The sequence below is a fragment of the Artemia franciscana genome, unplaced genomic scaffold (assembly GCF_032884065.1).
Source record: "Artemia franciscana unplaced genomic scaffold, ASM3288406v1 Scaffold_6373, whole genome shotgun sequence".
NCBI lineage: Eukaryota > Metazoa > Arthropoda > Branchiopoda > Anostraca > Artemiidae > Artemia > Artemia franciscana.
The window spans coordinates 1,921-17,811 of NW_027066618.1; the positions used below are offsets into that span (position 1 = coordinate 1,921).

The window sequence follows — 15,891 nt, forward strand, 5'->3', positions numbered from 1 at the left end:
GTACACCAGCTTTGCCTGAAAAACTTTATTGAAGACACGGCTGAATGTGAAAATTGCCTTTGCTTTTGAAATTTATTCTGCTTTTCAACTGGCTGCAAACTACCACGTTTTCTTATATTTTCTCATGCTGTCGATAAATGAGTTTCTTAAATTGAAATTGCTGGAACTCAAATAAGGAGAAATAATATGTAAAAATATTGTACAGATATGTAAGTTTCTGAACCGTCTCTATTTGACAATACGGGAGAATAAGGACATGGAAAAAAAACGAAGCTATACACAGCAAAAAAGAAAATAATAATTTTGCAAAAAAAATCTTATTTAAGCCATGATTTCAATGAGGCTTTTCCAGGAAAAGGCTTCGCGCTTCTGATTTTTTTTTTTTTTTTTTTTAGCAACTAAGCGGATTTGAAAATTGTTTCCACTCAACCAATTTTGCCTAAGAAAGCTATAATAAATAAAGGTCAGTACTTGGAATTCTAATTTTTTTTTTCTTTTGTTGTCCTGTTGCCTTGCATTGTCTTGCTTTGCCTGCTTGGTCTCCGAACTTATTTAAGAAAACGCTCTAGTATGTTACTTTAAAAATCTAACCCAAAATACTACTCGAACCTTATTAGAAACTATATAGGATTAATCAAAATATAGCTCATGCTTTGTATACAAAATATTTTGTTGCCAAACTCCAATTCAGCTCAGGTTCGTTTTGATGGAAATTGGCATTAGGGCATTGTCAATAGTCCTTATCGAATTTACTTGTTATGGCACTTGGTATTAACCAAGTGACATATAGCTATCGCCAGTTCTGTCGGTCTGTCTTTCTGTCGGTCCCGGTTTTGCTACTTTAGGCACTTTCAGGTAAGCTAGGACGATGAAATTTGGCAAGCGTATCAGGGACCGGACCAGATTAAATTAGAAATAGTCGTTTTCCCGATTTGACCATCTGGGGGGGGGGGAGTGGGGGCCGGTTAATTCGCAAAAAATAGAAAAAAATGAAGTATTTTGAACTTATGAGTGGGTGATTGGATCTTAATGAAATTTGATGTTTGGAATGATATTGTGTCTCAGAGCTTTTATTTTAAATCCTGACCGGATCTGATGACATTGGGGGGAGTTGGAGGGGGAAAACCTTAAGTCCCGGTTTTGCTACTTTAGGCACTTACAGGTAAGCTAGGACGATGAAATTTGGCAAGCGTATCAGGGACCGGACCAGATTAAATTAGAAATAGTCCTTTTCCCGGTTTGACCATCTGGGGGGGAGTGGGGGGCCGGTTAATTCGGAAAAATAGAAAAAAATGAAGTATTTTTAACTTATGAGTGGGTGATTGGATCTTAATGAAATTTGATGTTTGGAATGATATTGTGTCTCAGAGCTCTTGTTTTAAATCTCGACCGGATCAGATGATATTGGGGGGAGTTGGAGGGGGGAAACCTAAAACTTGGAAAACACTTAGAGTGGAGGGATTGGGATGAAACATGGTGGGAAAAATAAACACAAGTCCTAGATAGATGATTGACATAAACGTAATGGATCCGCTCTCTTTGGGGTAGTTGGGGGGGGGGTATTTCTGAAAAATAAAAAAAAAATGAGGTATTTTTAACTTACGAACGGGTGATCGGATCTCAATGAAATTTGATATTCAGAAGGATATCGTGGCTCAGAGCTCTTATTTTAAACTCAACCGGATCTGGTGACATTGGGGGGAGGAGTTGGGAGGGGGGTTAATTCTGAAAAATTAGAAAAAATGAGGTATTTTTAACTTACGAACGGGTGATTGGATCGCCATGAAATTTGATATTTAGAAGGATATCGTGTCTCAAAGCTTATTTTAAATCCTGGCCGAATCTGGTACAATTGGGGGAAGTTTAGGGTGGGGAAACCTAAAATGATGGAAAACGCTTAGATTGGAGGGATTGGGACGAAACTTGGTTGGAAAAATAAGCAGAAGTCTTGCATACGTGATTTACATAATTGGAACGGATCCGCTCAATTGGGGGGGGGGGGGTAATTCTGAAAAATAAGAAAAATGACGTATTTTTAACTTACGAAGGAGTGATCGGATCTTCATGAAACTTCATATGTAGAAGGACCTCGTAACTCAGATATCTTATTTTAAATCTCAACCGGATCAAGCGTAATTGGGGGGGGGGCAGTTGGGGGGACCAGAAATCTTAGAAAATACTTAAAGCGGTGAGATCAGGATGAAGCTGGATGGGAAGAATAGAAACCTGTCTAAGATACGTGACTGACATTACTCGACCGGATCTGCTCTCTTTGGTGGAATTGGGGGGGTGGGTGTAATTTTGAAAATTGAGGTATTTGTAACTTACGAAAGGGTGACCAGATCTTAATGAAATTTGATATTTAGAAGGATCTTGTGCTTTAAAGCTCTAATTTCAAATTCCGACCAGATCCTGTGACATTCGGGGGAGTTGGAGGGGGAAACCGGAATTCTTGGAAAACATGAAAATTGGGGTATTTTGTCTTACGAATAGATGATGGGATCGTAATGAAATTTGATTTTTAGAATGAATTCATGTCTCAGAGCTCTTATTTCAAATCCCGACCAGATCTTTTGACATTGGGGGGAGTTGGTGGGGGAAATCTTGGAAAAACAATTGGAGTGGAGGAATCGGGATGAAGCTTGGTGGATAGAATAAACAAATGTCCTTGATACGTGATTGACAGAATCGTACTGGACTCGCTCTCTTTGGGGGAGTTTGGGGGAGGGGTTCAGTGATTTGGCGAGTTCGGTGCTTCTGGACGTGCTAGGGTGATGAAAATTGGTAGGCGTGTCAGGGAGCTGCACAATTTGACTTGATAAAGTCGTTTTCCCAGATTCGACCATCTGCGGGGCAAAAGGGAGAGGAAAAATTAGGTATTTACAACTTACGAGTGGGTGATCGGATCTTAATGAATTTTGATATTTAGAAGGACTTTGTGACTCAGAGCTCTTATTTTAAATCTTGACCTGCATTAAGCCTCTTATTTTCCTTTTTAAATCAATCTATTGATTCATAGAATTTTGTTAGAGCTCATACCATATGATCTCTTGGCTCTTAGCCCTTCTCGCCTCGTCACAAGTGCCATATGAGCTCTTAGCTCTTGTTTCCTCTTCCTTTAGCTTTTATTGTAAACATATTAATGTCGATGTTGTATATTAATTAGTATGTTTACAGACTGTCATTACTTAACTAAGGCTTTTTCAAATAATCAAACTTTTTTAAATTCAGATGTCTTCAACCATCTAGGCTATGGTAGTGTTAAGATAGAAAAAATTGGGTGTGGCAAGTGTTGTAAAATTGCTGTAAAAAAAATGTGGCAAGATAAGATGTTTATTTAAAAAAAAAATACTATCACAAGCCCCAAAGGGCCAAACGTGGTGATTGATATTGGATACAATATGGTGCTTGTCAGAAAATATAGGGTAAAATTGATGTTTTAGAGTTGTCTTAAAAGTCTTCTATAGCTGCCCTCGTTTTTTTATGGCTTTTTAAAACATCGAAGGAAAACAATTATGCACAATTTGATCTAGTTACATCACACTTCCAAATATTCCCTCCCAGTCTCTGTGTGACTCAAGCTTGTGCGTTGGGATTGATTTTGGAAGTGGCTATACCGTTTGCGCTGTGGGAGGGGAATAAAATAAAAGCTCTCTCCCTGGAAAATGATAGGAAGCGACTTAAAATCTACTTTGTTTTATTCCTTCTACCCTTAGATCTTTTCCTGTTGTTTTTTTTCGAACGCCTAAGGCAAAAAATAAAATGCACAATTTGATTCGTTTGAGGTACACCCACAAATTCTGGGTTTTTCCCCAGCCTTTGTCTACCTCAGGTATACCACAGGAAGGTGTCACTTTAACTTTGAGGCAGGGTGTTCCTTTTGACAGAAGAAAGGGATTCAGACAGAAGCCCCATCCCCCCAAGTTATCACCCCACAGGCTGAGCCTATGCGTTCCTGGGGATAGGGCTGTAAGTTTTGCCTTGGGGGCATGTTAGGTTTCTATGGAATAGAATTTACGGAATTTTATGGTATAAACTTCAGATTAGGCTTATTAGATTTAATTTTTGCTCGTTTTGAGCTTGACTCAGCTATTTATTAAATTAAAAAAAAAAAACAGGTTTTTGTAACTGCAAGTAAGGAGCGACATTTAAACCATCAGAAATTATTCCATGTATGAAAGGGGTTGTCCCCTTCTCAACACCTGGTTCTTTGCGCTAAAGTTTGACTCTTTCTTACAACTCTACTTTTTAAATCAATAGAAAACTTTAGCGTAAAGAGCGAGGCTAAACGGTTTTTTTTACAGTTTTGATCAGACGATTTTGATAAAAAAAAAAGGTGGAGGAGAAGGAGGCCTAGTTGCCCTCCAATTTTTGATTACTTAAAAAGGCAACTAGAACTTTTTTCACGAACGTTTTTGTTAGTAATAAAATATACGTTACTTACAAATTAACTTGTGTAATGAACGGTTTGCAATATGAAGGGTTTGCCCCCTCGTCAATACCTCGCTCTTTTCACTAAAGCTTAAATTTTGTCCCAATTCTTTAATAATGACCCGTGAATCACAAAGGCCGTACAATAAATAGTTAAAATTACTAAAAATACTTTAGCATAAAGAGCAAAGTATCATGGAGGAGATGAACCTCCTTATTTACATAATAATTTCCGTACTTCTTAGGTTTTAATGCTGCTCCTTACTTTCATCTGAATTTTCTTTTGTCATTTATTTTAATTCATGCTAGAAAATCCTGCAGCCCCTTCATGGAAATTCTCTTCTCTTATGACAAACTCTTCCATGCAGAGATCCTCCCACGTTAACTCCCTCCCCCTCAACACAAAAAATTCCCCCTGGAAACGACTGTACACTTCCCAATAACCCTTACTATATGTAAACAATGGTCAAAGTTTGTAACTTAGACCTAATATTTTCTGTCACTTAAAAAGGGCATTATAAATTTTAATTTCCGTTAGAATTAGTCCTCCTGCGATATTCTAGGGCCACATTTTTGTAAATAGGAGCTTGAAACTCCTGCACTAGGGTTCTCTGATACGCTGAATTTGACGGTGTCATTTTCGTTAACATTTAATGACTTTTAAGGGATGTTCCCTCCTATTTTCTAAAATAAGACAAATTTTCTCAGGCTCATAACTTTTGATGGCTAAGATTGAACTTGATGAAACTTATATATTTAAATTCAGCATAAAAATATAATCCTTTTGAGGTTTCATTTTTAAATTTTTTTTTAATTCCTTTTTTTAGAGTTTCGGTTACCATTGAGGCATTTTTTTGTTTTCTTTCAGGTCTATTAACTGTTATCCAGTGATTTAAGTTATATATGGTGCTTAAACGCAATCACAGGACAACAGTATAGACTACTTTGGATTCAAATACAATCACATGCAGATGCTCTATTCGCAATGCTCCAGTTTATTCAGAATGCTCCATTACTAAAGGAAGATTTGGCTTAATGTTCGCTTCACAAACACCCAGTATCAGTACCTTTTTTGTTTTTCATCATGAATAAAATTAAATTTAATGCATTGTGGAAATCTTCTCTTCTAAACTAGAGCCGTTCAATAGAAAAACTACAAATAAAGTCTTACTATCACATAGGGTGTGCCATTGCTACCGAAAGCACCGCCCAACTTTCTCCCTCGGAATGTGTACGCGTACCAGCTTACATCTTGGTCTTGTGGGATAAAGACCAACTACAGATCAAATTGGAACCTTTAGAGTCGTCCAACGATAAAACTAAACATTCAACCCATACCTGGTTAACGAGGGAGGCCTGCTTGATTGAAAAGCTTAATTTAATGATGCTCCTTGTAACGAGGAGCCAAATTTCTTTAGAATATTTAAGGCTTAAAGCAATTTGTTGACAATTTTCTGTTTCAGTCTATCTTCACCCTATTAGGTTTTTGGGAGCGCTTCATGATTTTATTGTGGGGGGCCACTACAATGAGACAATTGAAGTCTCTACAGTGTATGTATTTTAAAAAAGTAGTCGGCTTGAAAGCAGTTTGGCTCTCAAAGGTGACCTGGGTTTACCAAAATTGTGTCATAAGAGCATTATCAAGATGATCAAATTTTTATTACAGATATTACATTTGCCTGATAATCGTCTAGTGAAGGCGGCTCACAATAACTTGTTGAAATCTTCTAAAAAGGCGAGATGGCCAAAACAGATTAAAGCCACGCTGGAAGAAGCTGGCTTCTCATGGGCATGGAATAATGACCAGGGTCCCCATTGCAAACCTAATGATTTCCTTGGCAGGTTGGATTTGGTTCTTTACCACCAGGAGATTAAAGTAGCTTATGATTTTATAACCAGATTAAAGTAATGTATTGAGAGGAGTTTTAGTTAATACTGAACCTACCGTGGAGCGTGCTAAGGTGTTGGTTGTAGGTGTTTGCAAATTTTATGCCATAGCCTAGGGCACACTTGGGTTCTTGTGATGAAAATGATCCGGGAGGCTGGTCTGCTTGCGCCCTTTGTTGGGAATTTTGGTCAAGTACCAGCCTCGAAACATGGGGAGTTGAGCTCTCCAGTTCCAGTGTGTGCAGCCATACATATAAGCAATTTCGTAAGCCTCTATTTATCTCTCATAGTTATTTGAAAGAAGGCATAATAATAATAATAGTTTATTCCAGAAAAAGCCCGTGGGCCATAGGAAATTTACATAACAAAATTTATAAAAGTTTGGAGAATTTATGGAATTGCTTTTTTTTTGGGGGGGGGGGATAGGGTGCATCATGGCTCCCATTTATCTTGATGACCTTTTTTAAGGAGCTAATTATTATGGTGGAAAGTTTTGTAAAGAATGATTTAGAGGGGGCTACCCCTCCTCAATGATCTTAAGGGTTTATGTGACCGTAAGTAATTATATGATGTTTTTAATTATATGGCATTATTTGAGTTATTTTCAATATTTGTAATACGACTTTTATTTTAGACGTTTGCGGTTTGGCCGATCCAACACACATGGCTCCCTTCAGGCTAGGCCTCAGGTAATGGTGCGACCGAAAGATCTTCCGAATGGTGCCAATCGTGTCTTACAGAGCCTTGGAATCTCATCACAAGCACAGAGGCCAGGACTGACTCAGTCTATCCGCTCAGGGTCGATGAGTAAGTAATATTTTTAGTCTATGCCTCACTTGGCTGGGAGTGAAAGGTATCCCCAAATTCTGTCATCACGAAAAGTACTAGTATAAGTTGTCAGATCTCGACCAAATTTGGTTGTCAGTAAAATATGTTAGGGAGGGGATTATGGTTGACCAACCTTGTGCAATAAGGTCTCATCCATAACTGGTTGCCAGATTTGGTCTCTCAGAGTGGATAAGTTAGTACACTTTACAGTCTGAAGGAATAGAAAGACAAAGCGTTTTCCAAGGTAAAGATGGCCATCTTTTCTCAGTTTGGACGTCTTTTTCGCCACTTATGGTTACTAGGAATAATTTACAGGTCATTGCTAATTTGAGAGTTGTTTTTTTTCATTCTCAATTGTTTAGTCTAGAGAGTTTGACTCAGCAAAAATGAATAATTTCAATGCTGTATTCGTAGCTGTATTTATAGAAACTTGTAGCAATAGAATAGAGGTTTAAACTCATGAAATCTCGTTTAGTTTTCTGCTTTATGACCTATTAAAATTTTGAGCATCCATGTTGAACAGGTTTCAACTATTTGCCAAAAAAACGTTGCATTTTTTGTGTGAAAAAGCTTGTTGTTCTCATAAGCTCGTAAAACGCGTTCCGTAACGTTTTACGTAAAACGTACAACGCCGAGTGAAAACGCTAGTCATGCCTTCATATTTTTTTCCGGTGAAATGAACGATTGACAATTAATGACGCAGCTTTTTGCTATTAATATTATATTTGAGAGTAAAAGAATTCTTTTATTCAATTTCGAATCTTTTCTCAAATTTGTTTATTGAATTTTCTTTGATTAATTTGTCGTTTTGATTGAAGCGAAAATGCTTGAGTCTTTTTTTTTCTTTTTTTCTTTTTTTCTTATTTACAAAAGTCTTAGTGTCTCTGTGAGGAGCAGGCCTTTGCCTGGCACATGGAAATATGTATATGTATCTTGCTGCTTCGTTTGTTTGTTTTTTGTTTGTTTTTTTTTTCTCGATGTATACAAAACTTCTCGGGAAGAAGACAATAACACTAAAAAGATGTTTTAAATCCCTTCTGTATGCACAACTATTGTGTTCATTGCCTAAAAATTCTCAGAACATAAATAACAACTTTTCTTGCTTAGCATTTATTTATATCGTCAGTCATAAAAAGCGTCAGGGTTCGCTTAAAGGTTTTTGCTTAATATAGAAATAAGAAAAATTTATTTTCATTAAGAAAACATAAGAGGCTTTCATTTTAGCATTACAATATAAGAAGTTTCCTAGCTTACCTTTATTGTCTTAATGGAATCTTGCGTAAAAGAATCTTGGAAATCTTTTGTAGTAAATTTTTTTGTTAATGGGATAATTGATAACGATCTTTTTTTTTTGCTATTGATTTTGATTCTTGCTTTTAATTTTGATATTTTGGTGGCTTGAAAATTTACTTCCATAATCTTTGAACCAACAAGGTGCAAAACAACTGGAAATTTATAGGATAGTAATAGCAATATTCAGGATAAACAATATTTAGATCGCTTCCATGTTGGCTCTCCTATTCAAAAACCTTTTATATGCTCAATATTTTGTTTAAATTAAGGACAGAGACCCCGCTAAAGACATGGCAAGTTCCAATGGTGCAGTCAGAATTTAATGAGGGTTGACAAAATATCTAAAGGGTTAAAAGTGGTTTTCACCAGCTTTCTATAGCCAAAACCAAGTTAGGGGCTACTAGAATTATGAAACCTTGGATCTCCTTCCAGCAGAAAATTGGACAGTAAAGACTGGAAGTAAATGGACCTCGTAAAGCCTGTTGATAAGTCAGCGCATCCTCATCTATTTCAACCAAATCATTTTGAAAATATTTGAAAGGAATGAGGGGGGGGGGGGCTCCAATAAATTAGTCACATCCTCATCCCTGGAATTTTTCTAATACTGATTTTCATCTTTTTTCATTTTTACAGGTGGTTCGGAAGTTTCCTCAAAGCAGGTCCGTCGAAACCTTTTTAGCAGTTCACCAAAGAAGAATAGAACTTTGTTCAGGTCAAATACAGCCCCTGGTCCTATTAGTGTACCTACTCCACCTCTTAGTGACGGACCACCTGCTGCCAAAGCTTTAAAAGTGAAATCACCACCCAAAGCAGCCAAGGACCCAAGGAAGGAGGTGACGCCTAAAAAGTAAGATTCTCTATCCATACATGTGGTCTTTTAATCTTTCTGTCTCTTTCTTTATAATTAAGAAAGCTTTCAGTTTAAGGATTTAAAGCTGTCGAGGGAAACGTAACAAGCAAGATTTGTATATATATTTTTACTTATTCTGGGATATTCCCACTTTTTCTTTAAAAAAAAAAGCAGTACAGACCAGCCCAGGATTCTTTAGATTTATGTGTGTTGTATACATCAGTTACATCAAGTAATTTAAAATAATTGACCCCCGTTTTCTGGTTTTGATCTTACTTTCCGTATTCTATTCAGTAGATTTCCTACAGTGTTCCATCTTTTACCATCAAAAAAATGTTTTGTAAAAGATCTACAGAATTCCATAGATAAATTGTCAGATCAAAATTCGAAGTCGCATAATCCTTTTTTCTGCTTCTGAGAAATTATCCTTTTCCTCAATTTTCCTTTTTCATCCTTTTTTCATAATCTGATCTTGCTTTGTGTTTTTGTATAATCGATCCTGTTCAACGATTTAACGCTAGATTTTCGTACTTTCTTCCTGGTCAATTATAGATGCCAGCAGTGAATGCTGTATATTCCTGTGGCACTTTTATTTTAACTGAGGAATAAAAATAGTCGAACCCTTATTTTCTATTCCCGACCATATTTTCTCTTTTTCTATAATCGATAGGCCTGGTTTTCTAAAATATTTCTAACTTTTTAATAGCTATAAATAGTGTAATGCAAAATACCACAGATTTTTGTATCCATTTTATTTCAGGTAATAAGAGATAATATTATCTTTGCTTTCTGTCTTTCATTTTGTTTTCTGTTCTATATGATTTTATTGTTTTCATTTTCATGTGCTAAACCGGATTGGGTTACAGGAAAAGATATAGAGGAAAATGTAAAACTTTGTGACATATTGAATGTGAGGGAAGATTTATTTTGTGAGGAAGAATTAGCGATAGTACTAATAGTATAAAGAATAATAAGGTTCAAGGTGCTGATAGTGCGATAAATGAGTTACTTAAATATGGTGGCTCTGAGGTTAGAAATAAGTTACCGATTTTCATGAATATGATTTTATGATTAACATATTAACTCTTAAGCTAATAATTTAGAAGTGCCTGAGTCATCGAACACCTTTGGGCTTCAGTTTTATACATTTTGAGAATGTGCTAAATTCGTTCGCTTTGAGGTTAGAAATAAGATCCTGAAGATTATGAACAAGATTTTTGAAAAAGGAGAGGTACCTAATGATTTTAGGAAAACCTTAATTAAACCACTGTACAAGAAAGGTGACAAGAGTGAGTGTTGTAATTATCGAGTCTCTATAGGCAGCAAATTACTCAGTAATATGATACTTTTTAGACTGAGAAATGCTGTAGACAAAGTTTTGAGAGAAGAATTGTGCAGTTTTAGAAAAGGTAGAGGATGTGTCGACCAAATTTTCACTCTCAGGTTCATAATTGAGAAGTACCTGAGATATCAAACACCTTTGACCCTCAGTTATATAAATTATGAGCAAGCGTTTGAGTCAGCTGATAAAAGAGATTTAGCGAAGGTCTTATCCTTGTATGGTATACCAGACAATTACATTTAAGTGATTAGTGCTATGTACGAGAATAACACTTCTGTGGTTAAGGTAGGAAATGAAGTTAGCTGCTGGTTTTGTATTAAATCAGGAGTTAAGCAGGGCTGTGTTCTATCCCCCTCTATATGGATCATTTTGATCGACTTTGTCTGAAGGAGTAATGGAAGGGCCATGGGAGAATACGGAATCCAATGGGGAAGAAAGTTTCCTGGACTTAGATTATGCTGGTGATTTAAGCATTCTAGATGAAAGTGTGAGCAAAATGAATTAGCTTTTAGAGGTCTTGCGAGTCCAGGATGCTAGAATAGGTTTGAAATTAATCTTAAGAAGACTAAGTTGCTAAGGCTTGGAATAAGTGAAGATGAAAAGGTGACGTTGGGTTACAAAAAGCTTCACTTACCTTCGTAGTTTTATTAGTAAAGACGGTGGGTGCAGTAAAGATGTTAAAAATATAATTTCCAAGGGCCAGGGTGTTTTTTCATAGTTGTAAAAAGTCTGAAAGAATAGGAAGATAAATCTGTGAACCAAGATTTGAATATTGGAAGCTACAGTGATGACAGTGGTCAAACATTGCTCTGAAGCATAGGTGCTCCGAAAAATGGAGGAGCATTTGTTAGATGTTTTCCAGAGAAATTGCCAACGGATTGGTTTGGGTACCCGACTGACTGACCGTATTTCAAACAGTAGGCTGTACGAAAAGTGTGGTTCAATCCTGCATTCTAGGGCTATAATGAGAGAAAGGTAGAGATGGCTAGGGTACATTCCGCAGATGTAGGATGACAGATTGTCCCTTTTCGGCATCCGTTTAGGATTAAACGGAAAGCAGGTTGTCCTTGGTTAGGGTATTAGGGTGTCGTAAGAGAGATTTAACGGAAATGAACATTCTTGTAGGGTATATCTATAAAGAGGGAGCCTTTGAATAGATTGGAATGGAGGATAAGCATGGGTAGCTGTGTTGGCCTCAGGGGGCCTGGTGCTGCGATAAGTGTTAGTAATAGTAGTAGTAGTCGTAGACAATCAATCCTGTACAATCTGTTTTCGACAATATTTCCACTTTTTCGTCTTAGAAACATATATACAGCCATATAATGCTCTAGATGTTTAGACTTAAAGAGTAATAAACAATACAACAGAGTTCTAATAATGCGATGAAAATACTCCAACTGTAAAACCATTCCATGGTAAGTTTGCTTCATTGGTCAGGAAAAAATACCATCCTTTCCCAATTGAAATCAATACTTGTAAATTCACCAACTTTACAACGGAATACAAATCATTGACTTTTGTTAGCGTTAATTTTCGGGTAGCCTTCGAAAAAAAAACAACTAATTTTCTTTCGCGAAAATTTGAGGATGCTTCAAAAATTCCAGGATGCTTCAAAAAATTCCAGGATGCTTCAAAAAATTCGGGAGATTGTGGAAACTCTGTTTCGAGCGTAATTCAATTATGTCTTGTAAGACAAACATCTTCTGGAGAATATCTTCGAGATAAATGCCAGATGATGTATTTCTTGTGTTTTAAATAAAATAAATCTTAAAATAGGCCTAAAACGCAATTGATACCAAGTACATGTTAGCCCTTACCTGAAGTAGTGAACTAAACGTGGTATTTAGCTAGCTATTTCTATATGTGTTTCTTCTTCTTTTTCTTATTCTCTCCTTCCTCTTTTTTGCTTCTTCTTTCTTTTTGTTTGGGTGTCTTCTTCATTCTTTTTGTTTGCGTATATTTTTCTTCTTCTCTTTGGATTGATAACAATACTCCTTGGAACCAAAAGGAACATTAAGATTTGTGGATAAGCATAGCAAAATACGTCATCTATCCAAATTAATAACTGCTTGTTACAGATGTCATTAAATGCCAATGACCATAGCATAGCGGTATTAACACTCAGCTTTATAAACAGAGGACTATGGTTTGAGCTACCCAAAACAATAATGAACATGTTTTGACTGCTTCTCTATTGTAGCGCCAGGGGCTGATCACTGTTGGGTAATACAGGGCCAGGGGTTTAACTCCAGCAGCCACAAGGTATGGCGATAGACTTGCTGTCTGTTCCTGTAAAAAAAAAATACCCGACAACTGAAATCTTTGAAAATCGTCGACTCCCTTTTCGCTATGAATAGCTTTGGGTGTCTTTAATCCTTTTTTTTTATCCTGCTTCCAAGTTTAAATTTCGAAGTAACTTTGAATTAAAGTATTGATAAATTCTCAGTGAAAGCACCTCTGTAACTCTAAATAGTAGGAAACCGCATCTTATAAAATTCCATTTCTGACACTAGACTACAGTTTTTGGTCATTGATTTTTTTAATCAATTAATTAAAAAATTTCCTTGGGATCATTATTGGTCCATAATGTACCTAAGTTTGTGTATTTACGTGTACTGGAATTGTTGTAGAGTTTAAGTATATCAAAAACTTACAATAATAATCGAAGTTTGTTTACTAAGTAATGGATAAAGAAAAAATGCTACGGCACTAGACAGTATAGTCCAAATCGACGGTTCTGATCACTATTCCATGGTCATTGAGCCATGAAGTTCATGGGGGATTGGGGGGCCAGCTATCCGTTGCTTTCGCACACCCTTCCTAAGTAACACATGACGTTCTATCAGTTGAAACAATTGGAACTGGAACTGATCCTTGGAACTGTTTTTAGTTTAAAATCGTGCATACCTTATCAGTGCCTGTGGTCAAGTTAAAACAGTGGCACCCTTGGCGAGAAAATTTTCACCTAAAACCTTTTTAAAATGGTTGCTTCTGATATTTCAATAATACAATAGATGCATGCATAAATATAGTGTCAAAAAGGATTTACTGTGAGGATTTCAAACTCCTTAACTAGTAGTTACAAACATATATTTTGATGAACAGTTGCCTTGCTCGCGATAATCCCCCCCCCTCCTAATAGTGCTGTAGTCATAAAAGCGAAAACGGGCTCAAACCTTATTAGCTTTGTTGATTTGATTTTCTGTGAGTTTGAGGAATATATACAAAAGTGTAAAGTAAGAAATATATTATAAAGAAAACTTTTTAGACAAAGGACCGAGACAATAACCTCCTTCGAAACTTGTAGATGGTGACGATTTTCAAAAAGAATGTAAAAATAATACAAAATAAAGGAATAATTTACTAAATTATACTGATAAAACTTGAATCAAAATTAGTTGAAAAAAAATCCTCAAAGAAAAATGGCCAATTGAAAATATTATGTATTTGATATGCGAAATCTTATTTTGCTCTGGAACAATCATAGCTTTAGCTAAAACCCAATTCTTATGCCTCAAATCTCCCTCTGTCTGCCGAAAGCAGCATCAGCTAGGAAGTAGAATTTTCAGACAAAGAATCAAAGACACAAATATCCTTAGGAAATCGTGAACGATGACGATTTTCGAAAAAAGCCAGACTTTATGTACCTCAAATTTGCCTCAGAGACTATTTCACCCTCCAACCTCAATCCAAGCTCCTGTATTATTATGATGTATGTACGGATGTTCAATCAAACCCCCTAAACCACTTCCGGAATTCGGAATTGTCTTTCTAAACAGCGTTCTTTACATTAAGAAAATCGCCACAACCTAAAATAAACTTCAAATTCGATATAGAGCTGGAGTGGAATAGTTTTTGGACTTGGAATCAGCAAATATTTTTTTTATCGTGTAGTTAAAGAATGATTTTTATACCAATTTGTTTGACGTCAAACCACCTTTTTACCAGACTAGTAAGGCATCGATTATGATTAAACCCCAAAATACGTTCAGTTAGCCTTTAGTATTGGCTCCAAATTCTAATTTATTTTTTTTTTTTAAAAGCCCCCCAAATATATTATACAAATGCTTATACGGGCTTCATATACTTCTGTTAGTATACAGGCTATGTGGATATATGGTGTATTTTTGCTTATGACTATAATGTTTTTGGTAATGTGGGCTTAGGAGCGCTTTTTTCAACTTAATTTCCGGAGCCAATAATTTTTTTTTTGGGGGGGGGGATCTAAGATACTAATGAAATTAGAACCCTGGTTTCAGCCTCTAATTATTCTAATTGAATTCTTGGTGTGAGTTTAAAAAATCAGGAGTTTGTCACTGCCCCCATATATTGCTTGATGACTTTTTATATGCTTTGGGGATTATTTGGTATTTCCGGAAAAAGAATCAGTAAATTATTAAGTAGAACTTGTAGGTACTTTTCTTCAAAAATTCCGTAGAAATCTAATGGTTTTATTATCAAACAAAACTGTGAGCAATTAGCTGATTCTGGTCACATATTCAATTTATGTTTAAGGCTTCTACTTGCAATCAAAGTCTCAAACTGAGATTTCAAAAGAAAATAGGATTTCTACACCTCGAAAAGCTAAAACCCCCTCGAAATCTCCGAAGAAAGGAAGACATCTAGTTAAAACTCCACAGAAAGGTGATTTGCTTCTGAAAACCCCAAAAAGAGATGTTAGAGACTCACCACGAGTGATTAGGAGTCGTTCCATGCCCGGAAGAACGGAAGCAATTCTTGCGCCAGACACGCCGTCTAGAAATGACAGAAAACGGAAGAAGCCTGAAAATTCTCCTTGCGTTCCAGAAACACCTATCAAATCTGGAGGTATTTTTTCCCTTTTTTTTTTTATTTTGGGTTCGGTTTCCGCGGTATTATTTTTAATTATGAATTTCCTCAGTTTTTCTTGAGCTATAAGTTTGCCCTAGTATTTCTCGTCACAAATCGACAACTCAATGACATGCGAAGACTTTATGTTACTGAACTTCCAGTTCTGGAGAGATTATATTAGGGTGACGAGGTTACCTACTTAGATTTCATAGATAGATGGTATATTATGACAGATAGATAGCATATGATGGTACCCATAGATGGCATATTAAGGACTTAAGGACAAAGGAAGTACACAAAAAGGTTTTTCGGCTCAAGATTGTAGTTATTTTACTTAAATAAATAATAGACAGTCTCTCATCTCCGTCCGTAAAAAAAGACTAATTTATTAGTAATTTCATTATTGCTGACTCATACTAATTTGTTAATA

At 36.2% G+C, this 15,891-nt stretch overlaps 1 protein-coding gene across 1 annotated transcript; it reads left to right on the plus strand.

Moving 5' to 3' along the window:
• Positions 1-400: 400 nt before the first annotated feature.
• On the plus strand, positions 401-15,626 carry LOC136043473 (uncharacterized). The gene is made up of 4 exons (XM_065728391.1): positions 401-463; positions 6,953-7,125; positions 9,073-9,286; positions 15,147-15,626. The coding sequence occupies exons 2-4, from the start codon at positions 7,011-7,013 to the stop codon at positions 15,175-15,177; spliced, it is 360 nt and encodes a 119-aa protein (XP_065584463.1). The 5' UTR covers positions 401-463; positions 6,953-7,010; the 3' UTR covers positions 15,178-15,626.
• The last annotated feature ends 265 nt before the right edge of the window (positions 15,627-15,891 follow it).